General features: G+C 46.5%; 1 protein-coding gene and 1 long non-coding RNA gene across 2 annotated transcripts in view; both read left to right on the top strand.

The window, feature by feature from the left end:
* Window positions 1-27,688, top strand: part of LOC138349880 (uncharacterized) — a 609,089-nt gene that overhangs the window by 126,147 nt on the left and 455,254 nt on the right. The window lies entirely within an intron of this gene.
* The window catches only part of LOC123771936 (cell adhesion molecule Dscam1), a 138,032-nt gene that overhangs the window by 6,091 nt on the left and 104,253 nt on the right, over window positions 1-27,688 (top strand). Inside the window, exons 2-5 of the mRNA XM_069337449.1 lie at window positions 3,040-3,217; window positions 3,301-3,552; window positions 7,448-7,609; window positions 13,144-13,267. Of these exons, the coding sequence (XP_069193550.1) occupies window positions 3,040-3,217; window positions 3,301-3,552; window positions 7,448-7,609; window positions 13,144-13,267 (716 nt within the window). The remainder of the gene's footprint in view (window positions 1-3,039; window positions 3,218-3,300; window positions 3,553-7,447; window positions 7,610-13,143; window positions 13,268-27,688) is intronic.

Below are 27,688 nucleotides of genomic sequence, written 5' to 3'. Positions count from 1 at the left end.
GTACACCTACACGGTGCCAGGTAGACCTACACAGTGCCAGGTACACCTACACGGTGCCAGGTACACCTACACAGTGCCAGGTACACCTACACAGTGCTCACACTCGCCTCACAGGTGTCAGTGCTCCCCATGCATGGGATTTTCTTTTGACGAACTTGGTGAACGTAACATCCTCAGTAACTGCCTCGCCTCTGTATGGCTGCTCGACTCTGCACTGTATAGCCCCTATTGTTACTGCTGTATTGTGTAGCCCCTGTTGTTACTGCTGTATTGTGTAGCCCCTATTGTTACTGATGTATTGTGTAGCCCCTATTGTTGCTGATGTATTGTGTAGCCCCTATTGTTACTGATGTATTGTGTAGCCCCTATTGTTACTGCTGAATTGTGTAGCCCCTATTGTTACTGATGTATTGTGTAGCCCCTATTGTTACTGATGTATTGTGTAGCCCCTATTGTTGCTGATGTATTGTGTAGCCCCTATTGTTACTGATGTATTGTGTAGCCCCTATTGTTACTGCTGAATTGTGTAGCCCCTATTGTTACTGATGTATTGTGTAGCCCCTATTGTTACTGATGTATTGTGTAGCCCCTATTGTTACTGATGTATTGTGTAGCCCCTATTGTTACTGATGTAATGTGTAGCCCCTGTTGTTACTGATGTAATGTGTAGCCCCTATTGTTACTGATGTAATGTGTAGCCCCTGTTGTTACTGATGTAATGTGTAGCCCCTATTGTTACTGATGTAATGTGTAGCCCCTATTGTTACTAATATAATGTGTAGCCCCTGTTGTTACTAATATAATGTGTAGCCCCTGTTGTTACTAATATAATGTGTAGCCCCTGTTGTTACTAATATAATGTGTAGCCCCTGTTGTTACTAATGTAATCATGAACAGCCCCTTATTGTGACTAACAATATCATGCGGGTATACGATACCTTTAATGATAATTGTACAAAAAACTTGAACAGCTAAAACCACCAAAGTGCAATTTAAATGACATCAAAATCCAATTTTTTAGCTGAGAGCTTCTACAATCAGCAATTATTCCACACCAGTTACCATAACCTTTAGGGGGAATAGGTGTGGCACAGTGTGTGTGGGGGTTGAGCTCTGGCTCTTTGGTCCCGCCTCTCAACAGTCAATTAACTGGTGTACAGATTCCTGAGCCTATTGAGCTCTATCATATCTACACTTGAAACTGTGTATGGAGTCAGCCTCCACCACATCACTTCCTAATGCATTCCATTTGTCAACCACTCTGACACTGAAAAAGTTCTTTCTAATATATATGGCTCAATTGGGTACTCAGTTTCCACCTGTGTCCCCTAGTGCGTGTGCCCCTTGTGTAAAATGGCATGTCCTTATCTACCCTTTCAATTCCTTTGAGAATCTTGTATGTGGTGATCATGTCCCCCCTAACTCTTCTGTCTTCCAGCGACGTGAGGTTTAACTCCCGTAAACATTATGTGACACAGTCAGTGTGTGGCACAGTGTGTATGTGGGGTATATGTGCGATATTTCCAATAATTTGAAAACTGCAGGGGGGGGGCAAAATGGGACCGATTGCCGTTTTTGGTATAAAAAGTCGTAATTTCAAACTGCAAATATATGCAGAGAGCCAGAATTTTGCTCCAAATTATGACTCATGAGTCAGATTTGCGATATTTCCGATATTTTGAAAACTGCAGGGGGGGGGGTGATCATGGGTGTAGTGGTCAATGGTCACTCATGGGTGTAGTGGTCAATGGTCACTCATGGGTGTAGTGGGTCAATGGTCACTCATGGGTGTAGTGGGTCAATGGTCACTCATGGGTGTAGTGGTCAATGGTCACTCATGGGTGTAGTGGGTCAATGGTCACTCATGGGTGTAGTGGGTCAATGGTCACTCATGGGTGTAGTGGTCAATGGTCACTCATGGGTGTAGTGGGTCAATGGTCACTCATGGGTGTAGTGGTCAATGGTCACTCATGGGTGTAGTGGTCAATGGTCACTCATGGGTGTAGTGGGTCAATGGTCACTCATGGGTGTAGTGGGTCAATGGTCACTCATGGGTGTAGTGGGTCAATGGTCACTCATGGGTGTAGTGGTCAATGGTCACTCATGGGTGTAGTGGTCAATGGTCACTCATGGGTGTAGTGGTCAATGGTCACTTATGGGTGTAGTGGGTCAATGGTCACTCATGGGTGTAGTGGTCAATGGTCACTCATGGGTGTAGTGGGTCAATGGTCACTCATGGGTGTAGTGGTCAATGGTCACTCATGGGTGTAGTGGTCAATGGTCACTCATGGGTGTAGTGGTCAATGGTCACTCATGGGTGTAGTGGGTCAATGGTCACTCATGGGTGTAGTGGGTCAATGGTCACTTATGGGTGTAGTGGGTCAATGGTCACTCATGGGTGTAGTGGTCAATGGTCACTCATGGGTGTAGTGGTCAATGGTCACTCATGGGTGTAGTGGTCAATGGTCATTTATGGGTGTAGTGGGTCAATGGTCACTCATGGGTGTAGTGGTCAATGGTCACTCATGGGTGTAGTGGGTCAATGGTCACTCATGGGTGTAGTGGTCAATGGTCACTCATGGGTGTAGTGGTCAATGGTCACTCATGGGTGTAGTGGTCAATGGTCACTCATGGGTGTAGTGGGTCAATGGTCACTCATGGGTGTAGTGGTCAATGGTCACTCATGGGTGTAGTGGTCAATGGTCACTCATGGGTGTAGTGGGTCAATGGTCACTCATGGGTGTAGTGGGTCAATGGATACATATTTATATACTGGAAAGTGAAAATATTTAACAGAGGCAATATTGAATTGACAAAATAAACTTATGATATTTATCATAATAAACTGATGTTAGAATGCAAATTGCCAGCAGTAATAGTTTAATTAATAGTGACTAATAAAGCTTTTTGTAACTAAATATTGTTGCCGTCCTGAATCACAGTTAACAAGACAATATGAAAGTTAATTAAAAGATTTACGGTCAATATTTTCTTTAGAAATTGTTATTTGTGTTTCTATGTATTTTAACTGTGTTCCAGCTGTGGCAGTATGCTGCAATGCTGCGTTCAGAGCCAGAACACGGCATCACAGGTGCTGCAATGCTGCGTTCAGGGCCAGAACACGGCATCACAGGTGCTGCAATGCTGCGTTCAGAGCCAGAACACGGCATCACAGGTGCTGCAATGCTGCGTTCAGAGCCAGAACACGGCATCACAGGTGCTGCAATGCTGCGTTCAGAGCCAGAACACGGCATCACAGTGCTGCAATGCTGCGTTCAGAGCCTGAACACGGCATCACAGGTGCTGCAATGCTGCGTTCAGAGCCAGAACACGGCATCACAGGTGCTGCAATGCTGCGTTCAGAGCCTGAACACGGCATCACAGGTGCTGCAATGCTGCGTTCAGAGCCAGAACACGGCATCACAGGTGCTGCAATGCTGCGTTCAGAGCCAGAACACGGCATCACAGGTGCTGCAATGCTGCGTTCAGAGCCTGAACACGGCATCACAGGTGCTGCAATGCTGCGTTCAGAGCCAGAACACGGCATCACAGGTGCTGCAATGCTGCGTTCAGAGCCAGAACACGGCATCACAGTGCTGCAATGCTGCGTTCAGAGCCTGAACACGGCATCACAGGTGCTGCAATGCTGCGTTCAGAGCCAGAACACGGCATCACAGGTGCTGCAATGCTGCGTTCAGAGCCAGAACACGGCATCACAGGTGCTGCAATGCTGCGTTCAGAGCCAGAACACGGCATCACAGTGCTGCAATGCTGCGTTCAGAGCCTGAACACGGCATCACAGGTGCTGCAATGCTGCGTTCAGGGCCAGAACACGGCATCACAGGTGCTGCAATGCTGCGTTCAGAGCCAGAACACGGCATCACAGTGCTGCAATGCTGCGTTCAGAGCCAGAACACGGCATCACAGTGCTGCAATGCTGCGTTCAGAGCCAGAACACGGCATCACAGTGCTGCAATGCTGCGTTCAGAGCCAGAACACGGCATCACAGTGCTGCAATGCTGCGTTCAGAGCCTGAACACGGCATCACAGGTGCTGCAATGCTGCGTTCAGAGCCAGAACACGGCATCACAGTGCTGCAATGCTGCGTTCAGAGCCAGAACACGGCATCACAGGTGCTGCAATGCTGCGTTCAGGGCCAGAACACGGCATCACAGGTGCTGCAATGCTGCGTTCAGGGCCAGAACACGGCATCACAGGTGCTGCAATGCTGCGTTCAGGGCCAGAACACGGCATCACAGTGCTGCAATGCTGCGTTCAGAGCCTGAACACGGCATCACAGTGCTGCAATGCTGCGTTCAGAGCCTGAACACGGCATCACAGTGCTGCAATGCTGCGTTCAGAGCCTGAACACGGCATCACAGTGCTGCAATGCTGCGTTCAGAGCCACTGGTGCCCTGTGGTGGGACTAAGAGAAGGAGAGGTGCAGTAAACCTGAGCTTGTGGAGTGATCCCCTGAGCCATGTCAGTAAGATAAGCGCACTGCTCTTTGCTCTCTTGCGTCAGAGAGCAGGAAGATATCAGAATATCTTCAGCCAGACACGATGCGTTATCTGACCCTTCGCGGCGTCTGCTGGCCGAGCACCACCATGAAGTTTTCAGATATAATCAAGTGTGTTCCGATATTTGCGTGAGGATTTTTATATATACGTTTTGGAAATATGATGGTTGATTTACTGAACACTTTACCTGTGACTATAGACGGGGGATTACTGGATTGTGTCATGGTCAGTTAGACAGACATATGAGTGAGTTTGGGTGGATATACATAGGAGGTGCATCCTGTGAGTCAATGTGTCTCATGCAATTTAACTCTTTCTTATCTTCGTATGTATAGAGTGATTGTTTAGATATGCTTAGCTTACTAGTCTGTCTCCACCACATCACTTCCTAGTGCATGTTTGTGTGTGTGTGTGTGTGTGTGTGTGTGTTTCTACTCACCTATTTGTGCTTACCTATTTGTGCTTGCAGGATCGAGCATTGACTCTTGGATCCCGCCTTTCCAGCTATCGGTTGTTTACAGCAATGACTCCTGTCCCATTTCCCTATCATACCTAGTTTTAAAAGTATGAATAGTATTTGCTTCCACAACCTGTTCCCCAAGTGCATTCCATTTTTCCACTACTCTCACGCTAAAAGAAAACTTCCTAACATCTCTGTGACTCATCTGAGTTTCCAGTTTCCACCCATGTCCCCTCGTTCTGTTATTATTACGTGTGAACATTTCATCTATTTCCACTTTGTCAATTCCCCTGAGTATTTTATATGTCCCTATCATATCTCCTCTCTCCCTTCTTTTCTCTATTGTTGTAAGGTTCAGTTCCTTCAGACGCTCTTCATATCCCATCCCTCGTAACTCTGGGACAAGCCTCGTCGCAAACCTCTGAACCTTCTCCAGTTTCCTTATGTGTTTCTTCAGGTGGGGGCTCCATGATGGCGCGGCATACTCTAAGACGGGTCTCACGTAGGCAGTGTAAAGCGCCCTAAAAGCCTCCTCATTTAGGTTTCTGAATGAAGTTCTAATTTTCGCCAGTGTAGAGTACGCTGCTGTCGTTATCCTATTTATATGTGCCTCAGGAGTTAGATTAGGTGTCACATCCACTCCGAGGTCTCTTTCTCGAATCGTTACAGGTAAGCTGTTTCCAGTAGGCAGTGTGTGTGTGTGTTTGTGTTTGTGTGTGTGTGTGTGTGTGTGTGTGTGTGTGTGTGTGTGTGTATGTGTGTGTGTGTGTGTGTGTGTGTGTGTGTGTGTGTGTGTGTGTGTGTGTGTGTGTGTATGTGTGTGTGTGTGTGTGTGTATGTGTGTGTGTGTGTGTGTGTGTGTGTGTGTGTATGTGTGTGTGTGTGTGTGTGTGTGTGTGTGTGTGTGTGTGTGTGTGTGTGTGTGAGGAGAGGGAACTACAATCCAGTGTCGATTTCATCATATATGATAGATATCTTTATTTGTATTCATCAGGGTATTAATGGAATGGAATATGCAGCCCGGTATTGTATCAGTCCGCCATTAATCTAGATAACACGATTTTCAATTAATTTCGTTTATTGCATTGGTGTATTGCATGTTGCGCTGCGAACTGGCGCCCGTATTGACCAAGTTTTGTGAGAGTGTCATTATTTTATGTTTATTGTGTTGACCATCCCTCCGTGGCCATCACACTCAACACATGAGTGAAGTGTTGACCCTCCCTGACCAACACACTCAACACATGAGTGAAGTGTTGACCCTCCCTGACCAACACACTCAACACATGAGTGAAGTGTTGACCCTCCCTGACCAACACACTCAACACATGAGTGAAGTGTTGACCCTCCCTGACCAACACACTCAACACATGAGTGAAGTGTTGACCCTCCCTGACCAACACACTCAACACATGAGTGAAGTGTTGACCCTCCCTGACCAACACACTCAACACATGAGTGTTGACCCTCCCTGACCATCACACTCAACACATGAGTGTTGACCCTCCCTGACCATCACACTCAACACATGAGTGTTGACCCTCCCTGACCATCACACTCAACACATGAGTGTTGACCCTCCGTGGCCATCACACTCAACACATGAGAGTGTTGACCCTCCCTGACCATCACACTCAACACATGAGAGTGTTGACCCTCCCTGACCATCACACTCAACACATGAGTGTTGACCCTCCGTGGCCATCACACTCAACACATGAGTGAAGTGTTGACCCTCCCTGACCAACACACTCAACACATGAGTGAAGTGTTGACCCTCCCTGACCAACACACTCAACACATGAGTGAAGTGTTGACCCTCCCTGACCAACACACTCAACACATGAGTGTGTTGACCCTCCCTGACCATCACACTCAACACATGAGAGTGTTGACCCTCCGTGGCCAACACACTCAACACACCTGCTACAACAGACTTGTAAAAGAGTTGTTGTTGTATTATCAAGCCATAAAAGCATCGTGTTAGCACATATGTAACTCATTTCCAATTTTGAACTCACTCGATTCATTTGCCATTCAATTTGTTTTGACAGAATGGGTAGGAGTGAGGGGGAGTGGGTAGGGGTTAAGGGGGAGGGGTGGGGGATAAGGGGGAGGGGTAAGGAGGTAAGGGAGAGAAGGATAGACGTGAAGGGGAGTGGGAGGGGGGGGGGAAGAGAGGGTGAGGGCATATGAGAGAGGATGCGTGTTAGACATATTAAATTTTAGTACATATTGTCCTGTCTGTCAGACAGAAGAAGCTATCCTTGTCCACCTGATCTATTCCCCTCAGTATTTTGTAAGTTGTGATCATATCTCTGTTCCTTCTATCCTCTAGGGGATGTTAGAGCCAGTCCCACTAGCCTATGTTCGTAGCTTACCCTTCTTAGCTCTGGCACTCTTTTTCAGTGTGAGTAATTGTGTAAGCCAAATACCCATATTAATCCTGGTGTATATTTGAGTGTAGGTGTTGTCCCTTCCGTCTACAGGTACGTGTACGGGTCGGGGAGGACGTTGTACGTCCAGGAGGTGACGCAGACGGACGCCCACGCCTCCTTCATGTGTCGCATGAGGCATCGCGCCGCCCACACGCCCATCACCAGCCCGCCCACCTCTCTCACCGTGCTAGGTGAGGCCTCACAGTCTTCCAGCTTGTGCTCTAGTGGAACACCTGGTTGTCCTCTGCTGTGGTTCTGGTCTTAATGGTTCCCCTGATCCTCTACACTACTGAGAATACTCATTATACTTCCTTTCACCTCTCTCCTCTTTCTAAGTTTCTTCCCTGTCACCTCTCCCCTCTTTCAAAGTTTCTTCCCTGTCACCTCTCCCCTCTTTCTAAGTTTCTTCCCTCTCACATCTCCCATCTTTCTAAGTTTCTAACTTCACTTTCCTTCCGCATATGTCACAACTGTCCGTTCAGATGACACCATAACACGTGATGCTGTCCCACCATACCTTCCCTCATACCTCTCTCCCCATACTGTCTCTCACCCTCCTCGCCCCTCCCCTCTCTCTTCCCTCACTCCTCCCCATGTCCCTCTCTCCTCTCACACCAACCCACTCTCCCAAGGTGGAACACGGTGTAAGGAAAGACATCTGGCTCATCAGTCATCACAAACCCGAGAATATTGTGACGAACACGTCTGCCTTGGACTTATAAAGACAGGTCATAAAGAAGAAGAACAGCCATAGTGTGTTCTCTGTTATGTAACACTGCAATAACAACCAAACTTCGCCGCCATTTACAAACGAAACATAGAGAACACGTCAACAAACCTGTTGAATACTTCAACTAAAAAAGACAGCAAGATCTGGTTTTCCAAACACAAATCAATAGAAAAAGTAACGAATAATTGTAATTTTCATTATCAGACGCCACTGTGGAACGGCGGAGACATGTGTAATGGTGTTTATAAATGTCTAGTAGAAAGACAGCTTTAAGGTCAATATTATTGGTTTTAATTACATGAAAATACAGGTGTTTCTGATAGTCCTGATTTGCTTGGATGATGTCCTATGCCCCACCCAAGACTGGTGATGCCCCATGCCCCGCCCAAGACTGGGGATGCCCCATGCCCCGCCCAAGACTGGGGATGCCCCATGCCCCGCCCAAGACTGGGGATGCCCCATGCCCCGCCCAAGACTGGAGATGCCCCATGCCCCGCCCAAGACTGGAGATGCCCAATGCCCCGCCCAAGACTGGTGATGCCCCATGCCCCGCCCAAGACTGGTGATGCCCCATGCCCCGCCCAAGACTGGTGATGCCCCATGCCCCGCCCAAGACTGGTGATGCCCCATGCCCCGCCCAAGACTGGGGATGCCCCATGCCCCGCCCAAGACTGGTGATGCCCCATGCCCCGCCCAAGACTGGTGATGCCCCATGCCCCGCCCAAGACTGGTGATGCCCCATGCCCCGCCCAAGACTGGTGATGCCCCATGCCCCGCCCAAGACTGGTGATGCCCCATGCCCCGCCCAAGACTGGTGATGCCCCATGCCCCGCCCAAGACTGGTGATGCCCCATGCCCCGCCCAAGACTGGTGATGCCCCATGCCCCGCCCAAGACTGGTGATGCCCCATGCCCCGCCCAAGACTGGTGATGCCCCATGCCCCGCACAAGACTGGGGATGCCCCATGCCCCTACTGCCCAGGGGGCACGCTAACATTACCTGGGCGATACCCTCATTGCTCTCGTTTAAAATTTGAACTGACTCATCTACTTTTAATTTCAAGACTTTTAGTCGCAAAACTAAAATGCAATGGAACATTTTTGTGCTGAAATTTAACTTTGACAGTAAGAAATTATGACATTTGTAACAATTTCCGGTAATTAAACTAATGTGCCCAACATGTTATTCCTTGTTCAGTATTTATTATGGAAAGTATTTGTCTTACAACCGACACTTGACTTTTATTAGCTTCTATTAGGTACAGATGTGAAATGTAATCTGATGATTTAATAGATAAGTCTTTTGTGAAAGAGAGAGATTAAATCGTAGCACATATAGAGGCGTCCCAAACAACGTTTTTTGACGTACCAAGACGTTTGGTTGTCTGCTGGAAGTTGGAAATGTCTGCTGCAAGTTGGAAATGTCTGCTGCAGTCGTGAGCCCTGTTGATCTGACGGGCCGCCCAGCCCCAAGCTGAGCCCAGACTGTAAGCCTCACACTCAGAGCTCAAGTGAATATTGGATAGATACGGTACCATTATCTTGGGTTATGTAACGGCGGATTAATTATTGGTAAACACCATCTCATCCCTTCATATCCTCCTTAATCCTTACCAGCCTCCCATCCTCACTCTCAGTCTGTTACACCTCCTATCATCCTAGCCTCGACACCCCTCCCCCTCCCTGGTGAAATGTGACGGTTCTCCCAGCTCTGACGCTCCTCCCTGTTACATAGACAAAATCTCACGACTCCATTTATCTTTTTTAACTGAATATCAATTTGGTGATCCGGACCACAATTTAGCGCGGTACTAACTATCCAATTAACGGTTCCCGTAATTATTGAAGACAGAAACGGCTGTGAGGTGAGACAGCTCAATACGCGAGAGAAACTGACGGCATTTATGGTGGCCGGGGTTCAGACCCGGGGCTCAGACCCGGGGCTCAGACCCGGGGCTCAGACCCGGGGCTCAGACCCGGGGCTCACAGCCCCATAACCTGGTTTTAAACAGCCATCTTGGGAGAGGTATTATTGGAAATTCCCTAAAGATTCTCGTATAAGTCTTAGTAGTTGATATTCGAGTTAGGAAGGTAAGAGAAGTCGTTACCAATTACTTACGACGAATGAGTTCCTCTCTAGTTAATGAACAAGCAGTGACGTCACAAAATAGATTGTGACGTCACAAAATGACGTAATGACGTCATTTTGAAGGGGGTGTATATACGTTGCTGTAATTGATTTTCAGCCGCGACGGGAGACCTCTTACCTGTAGGGGGGACCTATTACTCGCTGGCGAAAGTGACGTACTATCCCGTTTTCTGTTTTGGGTCCTCTGGTAGGTTAGGACACTTTAAAGTGACCGCTTTCATGAGGGTGGGGGACCTTAGGAGGACGGGCTGGACCCTCACCACCTGGTGCTTGAGGTACTGCCAGGTAGGAGGTCAGGTGCGCTCTCTAGCGCCAGTCATGCGCACCCGCGCACGCACTACGTCAACCATCTTGTCACTCATTGAGTGATTTGATGTCTCCCAAGCAACTATTGCCTTGGACATGTGACATCATGCACTTACGGAAGCGACGTCAGAGTACCAATGAGTGCCATCTATTATTTTATTGGAAATATTCATACTGATACGAATTAAATAATACTCATAACTATTTACATTAACAACATATTAAAGTAAGATCTAAGAGATACGTATGGTGGAAAGTGTTGAGTAGGCAGAACAATAGCATGCACACAACATGATAATATTATCTTCTGGGCCTTATACAAGCACATCCCAATCAGTTCTGCTCTTGACCCAGAATGGATTGGACCCAGAGTTCTGCTCAGTCGTGGCCCCAGAAGGAGGAAGACACAGAGACCTTGTATCACGACACACACCAGGAGCCAGTCATCATTCTCTCCTGCTCTATGAGTATAAGATCGAACTGAAAATTATGACCATAAGACAAGGGTCAGGAAAAAGAGATAGTATGTAGAAAAAGAGTTTATCTGAGGGTATCTGGAAACAGGTCGATGAGAAGAATATATAAAGGAAAGATAATCCAGGAAATGATCGACCAAGTCAAATGGAAGGTGAAGGGACGACGACGTTTCGGTCCGTCCTAGACCATTCTCAAGTCGATTCAGAATGGTCCTGGACGGACCGAAACCTGTCGTCCCTTCACTTTCTAGTGTGTGGTCTGGTCAACATATTTCAGCCACGTTATTGTGACTCCTCGTCTGCAAGTCAAATGGAAATACAAAGAGACAGAACAGAGTTCCATTCTAACAATACGATCAAAAAGTAGAGAGAAGTTACGCCATGGTTTAATAGACAGTTTTCATGCAGCGTGAGTTTAGACTTAATTATTTGTAATAAGACCTGCAAACTATCTTACAACAAATGATAAAATATCTGAAATGCTTCCAGTAGATACATGACATGAGATTAATGAACAATCAGTGTAGTGAAGACTAATAATAATAACCTGCAGCTTGTCTGTGACCATGCAACACCCGCATAACTAAAATAGTTATGTATTAGCGAAAGGACTTATCATGAATGTATAATTATTAATTGTTAATACACAGATATTGAAATTAAAAATATCGCTGTAACGAGCTGACATTGTGATTATAAGGTGTGTAGAATTGTTGTATTTGCTAAAGTAATTATTCTACGTTGACGTCTGATAAACACCTTTTGTGCTCTCTAATCCTTTTTGCGCTACCGCTCACAGGATAAGTATTGGGTGCGCAATTAACTAACCGCCTTTTAACAATAAAAAATAGGTTAGAAAGTATGAAAATGATATTGATTTTAAAGTAGAGAAACAACAAACAACTGCATAGTCACATATGACGGAGCTAACACACATACACAAGTACATAATTTGGTGTATTATTAGGCCGGATTAAGTCGGAAATGTGCACATTTAGGTAAGGTTAGATTAGGGGAGGGGCGAGTTTCTTTAGCTAACATAGCATAACTTTTCCATAACTACGCTAAGGTAAGCTTACCTGGCCTAGTTAATCTCACCTTACATATCCAAATATTACCACACACCTGCCTCCCACCCAGCCCACACACCTGCCTTCCACCCAGCCCACACACCTGCCTTCCACCCAGCCCACACACCTGCCTTCCACCCAGCCCACACACCTGCCTTCCACCCAGCCCACACACCTGCCTCCCACCCAGCCCACACACCTGCCTTCCACCCAGCCCACACACCTGCCTTCCACCCAGCCCACACACCTGCCTTCCACCCAGCCCACACACCTGCCTTCCACCCAGCCCACACACCTGCCTCCCACCCAGCCCACACACCTGCCTTCCACCCAGCCCACACACCTGCCTTCCACCCAGCCCACACACCTGCCTTCCACCCAGCCCACACACCTGCCTTCCACCCAGCCCACACACCTGCCTTCCACCCAGCCCACACACCTGCCTCCCACCCAGCCCACACACCTGCCTTCCACCCAGCCCACACACCTGCCTTCCACCCAGCCCACACACCTGCCTTCCACCCAGCCCACACACCTGCCTTCCACCCAGCCCACACACCTGCCTTCCACCCAGCCCACACACCTGCCGTCCACCCAGCCCACACACCTGCCGTCCACCCAGCCCACACACCTGGAGATATAGGCAGTGTTAACCTTACTCTCCGTCCTGAACTATTCTCTAATCTCACCTAACAAAACAGTCAAATGTATTTCAAGAACATTAAACAGAGATTAGAGTTTGTATTCAAAACATTAAGACTCCATAACCACTGTAGTTAACTATAGACTGTATTATATATTCGGTTTAATTTAGTAAATACTCCCTAACATTATTTAAAACAGTTTCAGACCTTCAAGATTCACACACTACACGAAGCTGTGAGGTAGAATTTAGCCAGATTAACACTGTATTGTCCATTAAAGGGTTGTGTATCTTTTGGTCAGTGTTAAGGGAGACGTGAATGAGTAATGACTTACGGCCGTTTGATTCCCAGCTGCGCCCCTGACGGACACCTCTCCCAGGATGGACCCCGAGATGAACAGGATGGTGCAGGTGGTGGAGGGCCAGCCCTTCACCATCCCCTGCCTGGCCCACGGTCACCCTCCCCCACACTACAGGTATGTCTGGCCCCCCCTGGCCCAGTATGTCTGGCCTCCTGGTCTACACACTGTATCTGGCCTGCTCCACCTCCCTCGTTCAAATCAATCATCATTCATCTTGAAATCAATCAGTTCATTCTTCTTCTGCCTGTGGCGCACGCTCGCGCCTTCACCAATCAGGAGCCTGGTTCAGGAACCATTCTCTCACCAGTTTGCATTCAACATAAGCGCTTCTCTTCCTCAGCCGCCGGATCATTCTCTCAAGTAATCTCCTTCAGCGTAAATCCGCAGATGGTTTAATTATCCGCATCTTTCACAGCGTGAGGCATGGCATTGTGGCGCTGCCTCTCCCACCACCAGCTGGTTCAGTCGTTATATCTCTCCCAGTCACTCGTAATCACCGTTCCATAAGCCAGCAGTCTTAGGCCAGGGGGAGCTACTCCATTCCCAGCACACCAGCACATTCACCATTCTTGACTTCCAGCACTCTAATTCAATTAACCATTCCGCGTTTGAGCAGTATATATACCCAGTCCCCCCGGGCGTATATGTGAGCTGGAGGAGACGAATATCTGTTATCTCGTCACGTCACGCTGAAAAAGATAGCGGATCTATAACATGTGTCACCAACAATACAAACACAAAAACTATCCCTGTTATCCGCTTGTTACAACTTGTAATAAAGCTGTTACATCTTGTTATAACGTTTTTATGACGTATTAGAACGTTGTTACAACTTGCTTTGTTGTTAAAGGAGGTGTTAAAACTTGTGAAACGTTGTAGGAACGTCGTATTTCCGTCGTGTGTTTGGCGGGAAGAGCCGCCACGGGTCTTAACACCCGGCAAATATTTACCGATCACACGAGGGGGAAAATGAATGTGATTTGCAAGACCTTGGCTTCCGGGTCGTCTTTTGGAGTTGAGATATAATTGATTGGGTGAGCCCGGGGAATGGTGGAGGTGGCTTCGGGGAGGATAGATCGTCCTACCTGTCCGGACAAGGCTATCTTCTGGGGGTTAGATTTCCATTAGTTGGAGACAAGAGGATCTGCAGCTATCCCACTTCTCTCTCTCTCTCTCTCTCTCTCTCTCTCTCTCTCTCTCTCTCTCTCTCTCTCTCTCTCTCTCTCTCTCTCTCTCTCTCTCTCTCTCTCTCTCTCTCTCTCTCTCTCCTCTCTTTGATATATACAGTATATTATATATATATATATATATATATATATATATATATATATATATATATATATATATATATATATATAACTGAAAACTCACACCCCAGAAGTGACTCGAACCCATACTCCCACAACTGGTATGTACAGGGACGCCTTAATCCGCTTGACCATCACGACCGGACATAAGGAAGTGATAGCCGAGGCTATTTGAACCACTTCCCCGCCGGCACTCGGATGGTAATCTTGGGCATAGCATTTTATCAAATCACCTCATTCTTTGGGGCACACGTGAGGAACACAAATGCAAACAAGCCTGAATGGTCCCCAGGACTATATACAACTGAAAACTCACACCCCAGAAGTGACTCGAACCCATACTCCCACAACTGGTATGTACAGGGACGCCTTAATCCGCTTGACCATCACGACCGGACATAAGGAAGTGATAGCCGAGGCTATTTGAACCACTTCCCCGCCGGCACTCGGATGGTAATCTTGGGCATAGCATTTTATCAAATCACCTCATTCTTTGGGGCACACGTGAGGAACACAAATGCAAACAAGCCTGAATGGTCCCCAGGACTATATACAACTGAAAACTCACACCCCAGAAGTGACTCGAACCCATACTCCCACAACTGGTATGTACAGGGACGCCTTAATCCGCTTGACCATCACGACCGGACATAAGGAAGTGATAGCCGAGGCTATTTGAACCACTTCCCCGCCGGCACTCGGATGGTAATCTTGGGCATAGCATTTTATCAAATCACCTCATTCTTTGGGGCACACGTGAGGAACACAAATGCAAACAAGCCTGAATGGTCCCCAGGACTATATACAACTGAAAACTCACACCCCAGAAGTGACTCGAACCCATACTCCCACAACTGGTATGTACAGGGACGCCTTAATCCGCTTGACCATCACGACCGGACATAAGGAAGTGATAGCCGAGGCTATTTGAACCACTTCCCCGCCGGCACTCGGATGGTAATCTTGGGCATAGCATTTTATCAAATCACCTCATTCTTTGGGGCACACGTGAGGAACACAAATGCAAACAAGCCTGAATGGTCCCCAGGACTATATACAACTGAAAACTCACACCCCAGAAGTGACTCGAACCCATACTCCCACAACTGGTATGTACAGGGACGCCTTAATCCGCTTGACCATCACGACCGGACATAAGGAAGTGATAGCCGAGGCTATTTGAACCACTTCCCCGCCGGCACTCGGATGGTAATCTTGGGCATAGCATTTTATCAAATCACCTCATTCTTTGGGGCACACGTGAGGAACACTTGCATTTGTGTTCCTCACGTGTGCCCCAAAGAATGAGGTGATTTGATAAAATGCTATGCCCAAGATTACCATCCGAGTGCCGGCGGGGAAGTGGTTCAAATAGCCTCGGCTATCACTTCCTTATGTCCGGTCGTGATGGTCAAGCGGATTAAGGCGTCCCTGTACATACCAGTTGTGGGAGTATGGGTTCGAGTCACTTCTGGGGTGTGAGTTTTCAGTTGTATATAGTCCTGGGGACCATTCAGGCTTGTTTGCATTTGTGTTCCTCACGTGTGCCCCAAAGAATGAGGTGATTTGATAAAATGCTATGCCCAAGATTACCATCCGAGTGCCGGCGGGGAAGTGGTTCAAATAGCCTCGGCTATCACTTCCTTATGTCCGGTCGTGATGGTCAAGCGGATTAAGGCGTCCCTGTACATACCAGTTGTGGGAGTATGGGTTCGAGTCACTTCTGGGGTGTGAGTTTTCAGTTGTATATAGTCCTGGGGACCATTCAGGCTTGTTTGCATTTGTGTTCCTCACGTGTGCCCCAAAGAATGAGGTGATTTGATAAAATGCTATGCCCAAGATTACCATCCGAGTGCCGGCGGGGAAGTGGTTCAAATAGCCTCGGCTATCACTTCCTTATGTCCGGTCGTGATGGTCAAGCGGATTAAGGCGTCCCTGTACATACCAGTTGTGGGAGTATGGGTTCGAGTCACTTCTGGGGTGTGAGTTTTCAGTTGTATATAGTCCTGGGGACCATTCAGGCTTGTTTGCATTTGTGTTCCTCACGTGTGCCCCAAAGAATGAGGTGATTTGATAAAATGCTATGCCCAAGATTACCATCCGAGTGCCGGCGGGGAAGTGGTTCAAATAGCCTCGGCTATCACTTCCTTATGTCCGGTCGTGATGGTCAAGCGGATTAAGGCGTCCCTGTACATACCAGTTGTGGGAGTATGGGTTCGAGTCACTTCTGGGGTGTGAGTTTTCAGTTGTATATAGTCCTGGGGACCATTCAGGCTTGTTTGCATTTGTGTTCCTCACGTGTGCCCCAAAGAATGAGGTGATTTGATAAAATGCTATGCCCAAGATTACCATCCGAGTGCCGGCGGGGAAGTGGTTCAAATAGCCTCGGCTATCACTTCCTTATGTCCGGTCGTGATGGTCAAGCGGATTAAGGCGTCCCTGTACATACCAGTTGTGGGAGTATGGGTTCGAGTCACTTCTGGGGTGTGAGTTTTCAGTTGTATATAGTCCTGGGGACCATTCAGGCTTGTTTGCATATATATATATATATATATATATATATATATATATATATATATATACCTTAATATCTCAATATATCGTATATCATCATAACTAAGGAATCAGTTTTAATTGTTCCATTACCTAAACAATTTAGATTACAAAGATTACATATAAGGGCGTTGACCAAGTTCATTATAAATGCTTTGAAGTGAGGTGATGTAGACAAAATATGAGACTCCCGGGATGTCATTATAGTAGAGTACGCAGTGTTGAACGGTGACGCAACAAAGTACCTATAAAAGTATCAGGGATCGATCCTTGGTCATGTTCACGTTATGTTCATCAACGTGTACACTTCACGTGGCACTTAGCGTCGCCACGTGTGTGACCTGGTAGAGACCACGTGTGGTCGAGGTAGAGAGAATTGGGGGGAGGGAGGGAGGTACAGAGAACGGGAGGGAGAAAAAATGGGGAAAAGAGAGAGAGAGAGAGAGTGAGAGAGAGAGAGAGAGAGAGAGAGAGAGAGAGAGAGAGAGAGAGAGAGAGAGAGAGAGAGAGAGAGAGAGAGAGAGAGAGAGAGAGAGAGAGAACAGGATGGAGAGACAATGGAAGAGAGAATGAGAAGGAAAGAGAAATGAGAGGGAAAGAGGAAGATAGAAACAAACAAACCCAAACAAATACAATAAGCCAGTCATAGCCGAATGCCCAATCCATATAGTTATAAATGAGAATGTTTATCTGTCTAAGACTGGAAACCAGATGTTTACGGCTAGTCTCGTGCAAGTGTACATGGCCAGTGGTGATTTGTATGAAACCTCACATAAGGTGGTCATGTTAACAGCCCTTAAGCCCTCCCTAAAGGGGGAACCACCCTTCACATCCCCTGCACCGAGTCGGTAGATATGAAATGTGCAATCAAATATCCGTAGAGTTTAGCATGTGTATAAATATTATTGAATGCTGATATTGACATGCAAAACGAATGTTCAGATGATAGATTTATGCTGTGGACACAAGCTAAGGGGGCTTGTGACAGTGTTAACATGTTAACCATGTTGTGACGGTGTTAACTGTGATGACCTGTGTGTTGTGAGGTGGTTACAGTGATGAGGCGAGACAGGGAAAGCGCGTGCGTGTCACCACAATATAGTCAAACACAGCACAATTACAACACTACCGAGACAGAGAGCCTCACAGACCACAATATCCAAAAGCAACACCAATTCGACGTCACCAACGCTGAATTAACGTTGATGACATTGAATCAACGTCGAAGCGACGTTACTCTTGCATACAGCAACCACTGGAGCCCGTTATCGGTTCTCAGGTTATCCACATGTGAAATTTTGTGTGTGGGATCGAGTCATTATCAGCTTATTGGCTACATGACTCCAGCGAGCGAGTGTCGGGCACACCGGGGCTCCAGGGACTATGGTGAGCCAGGGAGATAGTCCGCCAAGTGCTATGTGCAGCCAGCTTGCCCTAATGGTAGGCGGGATTAAAATTGACAAGTTGGGCCGAGGAATGAATTGGACTGGAAGTGTTATTTTAACGAGGGAGAGGTAAACACTTGATATCTGGCAGTGACCCGGGCAAGGTGGGCTTTTTGGCTGATAGGAGTCAGTCGGCTATTGGCTGGTGAGAGTGATGGGGTGTCGCTATTGGCTGGTGAGAGTGATTAGGTGGCGTTATTGGCTGGTGACAGTGATGGGGTGTCGCTATTGGCTGGTGAGGGGAAGTGAGAGGGAAGGAAAAGAGAGAGTAAGGAACGAGGCAGAAACATAGTGAGGGAGAGCCAATCAGACCAGGAGACAAGACAGTGAGGCAGAGGGACGAACGCCCTGAGTGCCTCACCACACAACACACTCACTACACCAGACGTGTTTACATCAAGAGGAGTCCGTTGGGCGAGATCGCGCCTCGATATTGACCAAAAGGATCAGATCCGCTGCATGTTCCCGCCCCCTGCACCCTCACCACTCTAAACCCCACTGATGGAGGGGCTGGATCCTCTATCAAAGGCAGGGAGTGGGGGGAAGCGAATCCTGCCTCACCGCTTCAAGTCCCATTCTCTATGGCAAGAGAATTGATTTCAAAGGTTCCTGAAAATTGGAATGGATAGTTGGATTTCTGTTGATTGTTGTCGTTGTGGGGGATAGTTGTATATAGGGACGAGTGAGTGGGTTATTCCTAGAGAGAGAGAGAGAGGGAGAGGGAGAGAGAGAGAGGGAGAGAGAGAGAGGGAGAGAGAGAGAGGGAGAGAGAGAGGGAGAGAGAGGGAGAGAGAGAGAGGGAGAGAGAGAGAGACGGAGAGAGAGAGAGTATATATAGTATAGTGAGAGAGTATAGTATAGTGAGGGAGGGGAGGGAGAGGGGAAAGATGGAGGGAAGTAAGAAAATAAGAGAAAATAGGACTGTTGCCCCCAAAATGGACAGTCCACTTATACTTTAGGCTGCACAATATGGTACCTGTATACAAGGAGGAAGACCAGAAACATTCCACTTGAGACAGGCATCACTACCAAGTATTCCCTCTAAGATATCAGAGAGGCAAGACAAAAGTAGACTCAGCGATCATTCACAACTTACAAATCTTGTTTCCAACCGTCAACAAAAGAAATCCAGTCTGGCCAACTTATTACAGTTTTACGACAAGATAAACACTCAAACAGGACATAGAGGTCACTGCAGACTGCATTTTCCTTTATTGCAATAAATCTGGAAGAGTAATAAAGTGGGTGATGGGGTACCTCTCAGGAGGGAGACAAAAAGTAAGAGGAGAGGTCCCAACATGGTGAGAGGTAACGAGTGGAGTGCCTCAGGGGTCAGTACTGGACCCCATCCTCTTTCTAATGGATTAATAAAGGACGTAAGTCCACTCTTACTCGTGTTTGGTGACGAGGCTAAGATAAGGAAGCGAATCACAATTGAAGAGGACTGCAATATATTATTACAAGGAACAATGGAGGGGTCTTCATGGCGTGAAGGAACATTGGAGGAGTCTTCATGGAGTGAAGGAACATTGGAGGAGTCTTCGTGGAGTGAAGGAACATTGGAGGAGTCTTCGTGGAGTGAAGGAATAATGAAGGAATCGTCATTAAGCACCAACAAGTACAATCCGTACTTTCCACCCCAGGTGACTTCCCTCCACACCCCAGATGAAAAGTGACGCACCTGGCCCACCCCAGTGGACCCACCCTCACCGCTCTAAGCGTCTTCCCCCCCCCCCCCCCCCACCCCAAAAAAACTAATCTGGTACTTAAACTCTTCGATATTTGTCTGTCTTTTAATCAGAGGAGCAAACACGGACCAATCATGGAAGCTTGAGAGGGAGAGAGTGGGAATATAAGCCTTATGGGAGCATGGTTTTAAGGGTGAGTTTCGCCTCCGTGCTGTCTGCATAGACTTGACTGCGCTTAGGTGGTGTGCAGCCAAGCGGTTGGATTATGGGGGGGGGTTGTATGGAGGAGGGACTCCCCCATACATAAATCTCCGCCCCTGTATTAGGGGCTGAGATTTGCAGATGACACAAAAATCAGCATGAAAATTACCTCAGCGGAAGACATTAAAAACTACAAGCAAATATCAACAAAGTTTTCGATTGGGCAGCAGAAAATAACATGATGTTTAACAGTGATAAATTTCAGGTACTCAGGTACGGCAAAAACGAGGATCTGAAACATAATACAGGGTACAAAATACAATCGAATCTGCCCATAGTAGGAAAACAGCATGTCAAGGATTTGGGAATAATGATGTCTGACGACCTAACGTTTAGGGAGCATAACCAAGCAAATATTGCATCAGCCAGAAAAATGATTGGATGGATTACGAGAATTTTCAAATCCTGGGATCCCATCACATTGGTTGTACTCTTCAAGTCACTTGTGTTGTCCCGTCTTGAGTACTGCTCAGTACTCACGTCCCCTTTCAGAGCAGGAGAGATTGCTGAAATAGAGGGAATACAGAGAACATATACGGCACGCATAGACGCAATAAAGCACCTAAATTATTGAGATCGTCTCAAAGCTCTCCAAATGTACTCACTAGAAAGGAGACGAGAGAGATCCCAAATAATATACACATGGAAAATACCGGAAGGCCAAGTTCCTACTCTACACAGTAAAATAATAACGTACTGGAGTGAACGATATGGAAGAAAATGCAGAATAGAACCAGTGAAGAGCAGAGGTGCCATAGGCACAATCAGAGAACACTGTATAAACATCAGAGGTCCGCGGTTGTTCAACGTCCTCCCAGCGAGCATAAGAAATATTGCCGGAACAACCGTAGACATCTTGGACAAGCGTGGATAAATCACATTATCTTGATATATCTATAATTTATCTCTATAGATATATCTATAGAGGTACAAGATACGTGTGTCCAAGATATTTGTATGTCTCTGATCCTTAGTGTTCCATCACAGTTCAGGAACATTGTTCAGTTAATGTTTTGCTCAATATACTGGATGAGGGTCAAGTCCTTATAATGTTTACGAGGCAATATCTCGTCAAAGCCTCGGGATTTATTGGGCAATAATTTTTCAGTGTGTGCATTAGTTTGATTACTTGGCCGCCTTAATTTGTTTAAATTGTATAAATTGCGGCCCAATTGTAAATTTTTCTCGATGACTGTCCAAGATAACTATTTAAAAACTGCCCATTTCTTCCACGTTTTTTTGTTCGATCTGACTTTAAATGGGGCAGTTTTCTGTAGAGCCCAGACGTCATCCATCTTTTTTGAGATATAAACAAGAGTTGTTACATTCTTGTACAGCCACTAGTACGCGTAGCGTTTCGGGCAGGTCCCTGGAATACGATCCCCGCCGCGAAGAATCGTTGTTACAACCAAGTACACATTTTACTGTTGAGTTAAACAGAGGCTACAGTTAAGGTTTTGCGCCCAGTAAATCCTCCCCGGTCAGGATACGAACCCATGACAAAGCGCTCGCGGAACGCCAGGCGTTCTGGATCTGGAAGAACTCTTTTGTGGAATCGACTTTCTTTCCTTGAAAGCCTAATTATATATATATATTTTTACATTTCTAATTATATTTATATTATTACATTTTTTCACTCTCACTTTTTTCACATTCTTCACTCTCTCACACACATCTCTCGTAAATCCTGTGAGAACTTTTTGCTATTGTTCTCGTGTTCATCACATTTTGGGAATAATTATTCAAAGTTATTGATTGGCATATTTTGTTCCTCACGTGGAGCTGTGAGAGCTGTTGATGTTCTATATCACCTGGTTGTTAGTCCGTGATCAGGTCGCCTGCTGGTGCACTTGTGGTCACCAGTTGGACTCTATTGGTCTGCTCTTGTTTGATGGATCTTATATATTAAACTAGTGCTATAATGAGAGCATTAACTAGGAGCTCTACAAGGTGAAACAATGACTTCATAGGTGAGGGACACGTGGTCTCTCACCTGAGGAAACTAAACAATGGAGAGATGAAGAGAGCCTCGACCCCATGACACCAGGAGAGGAAGAGAAGGGTGCAGGGTGACATGATCCAGACCTTCAAGATTTACAGGTTGATCGACAAGGTGGATACGAGCCAGAGGTTTACATTTAACAGCAACAGGACATAGTTTACCAGCAACAGAACAAGAGGACACAAGTAAACAGCGCCTGAGTGTAATATTGGTGTGCAAGACACAAGAACCTAAAGGATCAGAATCAGCTGCTCAGGCTGCAGAGTCCGGGCCCAATAGCTGAAGCTCGAGTATTTGTGTGTGCTGGATACAGTGATATATATATATATATGGACGAAGTTCTCGTTATAATTAGTGACAAACGAAGTTGAAACATTTTAACTGGACGAATTGTATTGACTTTATTTATTTTGTTCATGTGTATTTTTGTTTTTGTTATATATGATTAAATAGCTTCGTTGTGTTTATAAGTCATTAAATTATTTGTGTGTGTGTGTGTGTACTCACTTAATTGTACTCACCTAATTGTGCTTGCGGGGGTTGAGCTCTGGCTATTTAGTCCCGCCTCTCAACTGTCAATCAACAGGTGTACAGGTTCCTGAGCCTACTGGGCTCTATCATATCTACACTTGAAACTGTGTATGGAGTCAGCCTCCACCACATCACTTCCTAATGCATTCCATTTGTCAACCACTCTGACACTAAAAAAAAGTCCTTTCTAACGTCTCTGTGGCTCATTTGGGCACTCAGTTTCCACCTGTGTCCCCTAGTGCGTGTACCCCTTGTGTTAAATAGCCTGTCTTTATCTACCCTATCAATTCCCTTGAGAATCTTGAATGTGGTGATCATGTGTGTGTGTGTGTGTGTGTGTGTGTGTGTGTGTGTGTGTGTGTGTGTGTGCGCGCGCACGTGCGCGTATATACAGGGTCGAGCTAGGCTCCAGGCCCCGCCTTCCGAAAGTTCTTAGATTAATTAATACAATGACTCATTTTTCACACTTTTATCATATTTACATTTAATATTTTGAATCAAATTAGCTTCAACGACTCTTGCATCTAACCTGTTCCCCTTACTGACAGCTCTGACACTCAGACACTTCTTCCTGGTGTCTCTATGACTCATTTGCGTCTCCAGTTCCCATCTATGACCCCTCGTTCTCCTGTTCCTAGCGATGAACAACGCTGCTTTGTCCACTTTGTCAATTTCCCTTAGAATCTTATATGTTGTTATCATGTCCCCTCTATCTTTCCTTTCCTCCAGTGTGTCTATGATGATGTGTAAGTGTCCATGTTAGTGTATAGTGTCTTGAATGTTTGGAATTATTTTACTCCTTCATATGAGACAAGCTTCAGGCATCGTATCGTTGAGTTTACCTACTGTAAGGTACCTGGCTGATACCTGGTTGATGGGGTTCTGGGAGTTCTTCTACTCCCCAAGCCCGGCCCGAGGCCAGGCTTGACTTGTGAGAGTTTGGTCCACCAGGCTGTTGCTTGGAGCGGCCCGCAGGCCCATATACCCACCACAGCCCGGTTGGTCCGGCACTCGGTAAACCTTCACAGGTGGAGGAGGGGGGCTCACCCCCCCCCCCTAATGGTATACCCTCGCGGCGCGTGTTGTGGACTTACATTAACTTTATTCTTAATTGCATCATATTTGTGGTGGTCGCAATATGAACACAGTGGACCGCGAGACACCGTTGTCCACTTACTGTAAGTGCTCCATTGGTTATTCATGCACCCGCCATTACTGCTCAACCGCCCAATACTTCCCGCTCCACTTTTATGTATAAACATTTTATTTGTATTACTATTTTGTATATAACAAGGATAGATAATGAGTCACTTTTCACCCAAGCACTTGGGCTGGACGGTAGAGCGACGGGCTCGCTTCTTGCAGGTCGGGGTTCAATCCCCGACCGTCTTAGGGGTTATGTACTACTCCTTCCCTCTGTCCTATCCCAAATCCTTATCCTCATATCCCTTATAAGTGCTGTATAGTAATGGCATAGGGCTATCTCCTGATAAATATATTTTGGGTGTTTTTTTCTTAATCTATTCAAATATATATGTTGGTTATAATCTGCAGAATGTGTCTATTTATATCTATAAAATACAATTTTTGTCTGTCTGTCTGTCTGTCTGTCTGTCTGTCTGTCTGTCTGTCTGTCTGTCTGTCTGTCTGTCTGTCTGTCTGTTTGTCTGTCTGTCTGTATGTGTGTCTGTCTGTCTGTCTGATGCATTACTGGGATATCCATAAGAACACAGGAGTGGATTAGAAAGCTCCTGGCACCTCTTACCGGTAGGAGTTAAGGCACTAATGACTGGATATTCAACAGTTTAGTGTGTGAGATAAGTGTGCCAGTTGGTGCTGACAGAGTTTACACCTGGAGTGTTTACCATCGTGAGATCCGTCACCTGTAGCCACCTGCCACAGGTGACAATCACCTCACCTGATCCCGACTCTTTACTATGTCATAGTTTGTGCTCCTATTGTGTGCAATAGGTGTCAGATCTAAACAAATCAAATCTTTATATTTTAATGCTTTCACACCTTTGAGGGTTTGTGATTTCTCTCCTATTAGGCTTATAATATTTGGAGCAATATAGTCTTAACAGCAAGGGTGGGAATACCTTGTTCTGGTTCATCTTCATCCTTGTTATGTGCTAATTTAGCTGCTATGTCTGTGTCATCGTAGTGAGTTATATTTGTGTGAGACATAATACATACGAAAGAGATTACAAATCCTTTACTTTGTACAGGGAATTCGCTATATATAATTGCTAATATGAGACCTGTTCTGTCTTTTACACGTGTTTAAGTACTTGTATAACAGACTTTGAATCACATAAATCTACTCCTTTGTTGTGAAGTGTATTGGTAGCTAATTATAGTGCCGCTAATTCTGTTTGTGAAGCGTCGAGTCATTTGTTTATCCTGACAGTGATAGCCTGTGTGTAAATATTATTGCTGCCAGATCAACACGCAGCTGCTGCGAGTGGTGTTGACCCTTGTACAGTCATTATGCTCCTCACATCTGTTATAGTGAAGACAAGTGTTGCAAGTGTTTGTCATGAGCAACACTCTCAACTGTTGGTGAGATTCTGCATAACAGTATTGCTTGCTTTTTATTGACATAACTTATAACTTGGCATGCTTCACTCTTTATGTGCATTACATATTAATATATATATATATATATATATATATATATATATATATATATATACATATATATATATATATATATATATATATATATATATATATATATATATATATATATATATATGTTTACTACGACAATAGCAACCAGTGCCTTGTAAACACTTACAAGCTGCTTACGACCCACTGATTACCAGAAATGAGTTACTCAAATGTGCCACACACAATACAATACACATACACACAGGTGTGTGTGTGTGGGGGGGGGGTTGTGACGGCTGAGTGGACAGCTCTCGGGATTCGTAATCCTAGGGTTCAGGGATCGATCCCCGGCGATGGCGGAAACAAATGGGCAGTTTCTATTGCACTGATGCAGCTCTTCACCTAGTAGTAAATAGGTACCTGGGAGTTAGACAGCTGCTACGGGCTGCTTCCTGGGTATGTGTGTGTGTGTGGGGGGGGGGGAATCAGTTGATTGATTGACAGTTGAGAAGCGGACCGAAAGAGCCAGAGCTCAACCCCCGCAAGCACAACTAGGTTATCTTGAAATGATTTCGGGGCTTAGCGTCCCCGCGGCCCGGTCCTCGACTAGGCGTCCTTTTTGTTACACATCCCCAGGAAGCAGCCCGTAGCAGCTGTCTTAGCTCCTAGGTACCTATTTACGGCTAGGTGTACAGGGGTCATCAGGGTGAAAGAAACATTTTGCCCATTTGTCTCCGCCTCCACCGGGGATCGAACCCGGAACCTCAGGACTACGAATCCGAAGCGCTGTCTACTCAGCTGTCAGGTGCTTTGTCAGGTGAATACAACTACGTGAGTACACGCACATGAGTACACCCCCACACGCACATGAGTACACCCCCACACGCACATGAGTACACCCCCACACGCACATGAGTACACCCCCACACGCACATGAGTACACCCCCACACGCACATGAGTACACCCCCACACGCACATGAGTACACCCCCACACGCACATGAGTACACCCCCACACGCACATGAGTACACCCCCACACGCACATGAGTACACCCCCACACGCACATGAGTACACCCCCACACGCACATGAGTACACCCCCACACGCACATGAGTACACCCCCACACGCACATGAGTACACACGCACATGCACATGAGTACACTCCCACACGCACATGAGTACACTCCCACACGCACATGAGTACACCCCCACACGCACATGAGTACACCCCCACACGCACATGAGTACACCCCCACACGCACATGAGTACACACGCACATGCACATGAGTACACTCCCACACGCACATGAGTACACTCCCACACGCACATGAGTACACCCCCACACGCACATGAATACACCCCCACACGTCGACACTTTACAGTCATGTGTGTCGATGAATATAAACTTGGGCCGACACCCCGGGGGCTCCCCGTCCCCCCCCCCCTGTCACCTGTATTGACAACTGGGGAGAATTTATCAGGATTGCCAGAAGTGGGTTATCCGGAGGGTGGAGAGGTCCGCTGTATGTGTGGCCCCGCTGGTGGTGGCCCTAGCAGGTGTGGCACACCTTAATCCCTCACGCTGCACATGTGGTCACACCACACACCCACGGTGCAGGTGTGTGGTGTGTGCCTGTGCTATGTAGTCTCAGTCTCTCAGTCTCTCAGTCTCTCAGTCTCTCTCTCTCTCTCTCTCTCTCTCTCTCTCTCTCTCTCTCTCTCTCTCTCTCTCTCTCTCTCTGTCTCTGTCTCTGTCTCTGTCTTTGTCTTTGTCTTTGTCTTTGTCTCTGTCTTTGTCTCTGTCTTTGTCTGTCTTTGTCTCTGTCTGTCTTTGTCTCTGTCTGTCTGTCTGTCTGTCTGTCTCTCTCTCTCTCTCTCTCTCTCTCTCTCTCTCTCTCTCTCTCTCTCTCTCTCTCTCTCTCTCTCTCTCTCTCTCTCTCTCTCTCTCAACAGATGCATGAGATGAAAGGAAATGCAGCCAAATTGTTTTATGATTGCAAACTTAACACATGGGTACTGTCATACATGGTCCAGTGTTCCTTCTGTAGATCCATTATTATGTTGGTGTTAAGTTCGCTGCATTTGGATACATATGTATGCTCTTGTATGCGTGTATGTGTGCGGGCGTGTATG

The sequence above is a fragment of the Procambarus clarkii genome, chromosome 38 (genome assembly GCF_040958095.1).
Source record: "Procambarus clarkii isolate CNS0578487 chromosome 38, FALCON_Pclarkii_2.0, whole genome shotgun sequence".
In the NCBI taxonomy this organism is placed as follows: Eukaryota; Metazoa; Arthropoda; class Malacostraca; order Decapoda; family Cambaridae; genus Procambarus; species Procambarus clarkii.
This window is presented reverse-complemented; position numbering and strand designations above follow the sequence as displayed.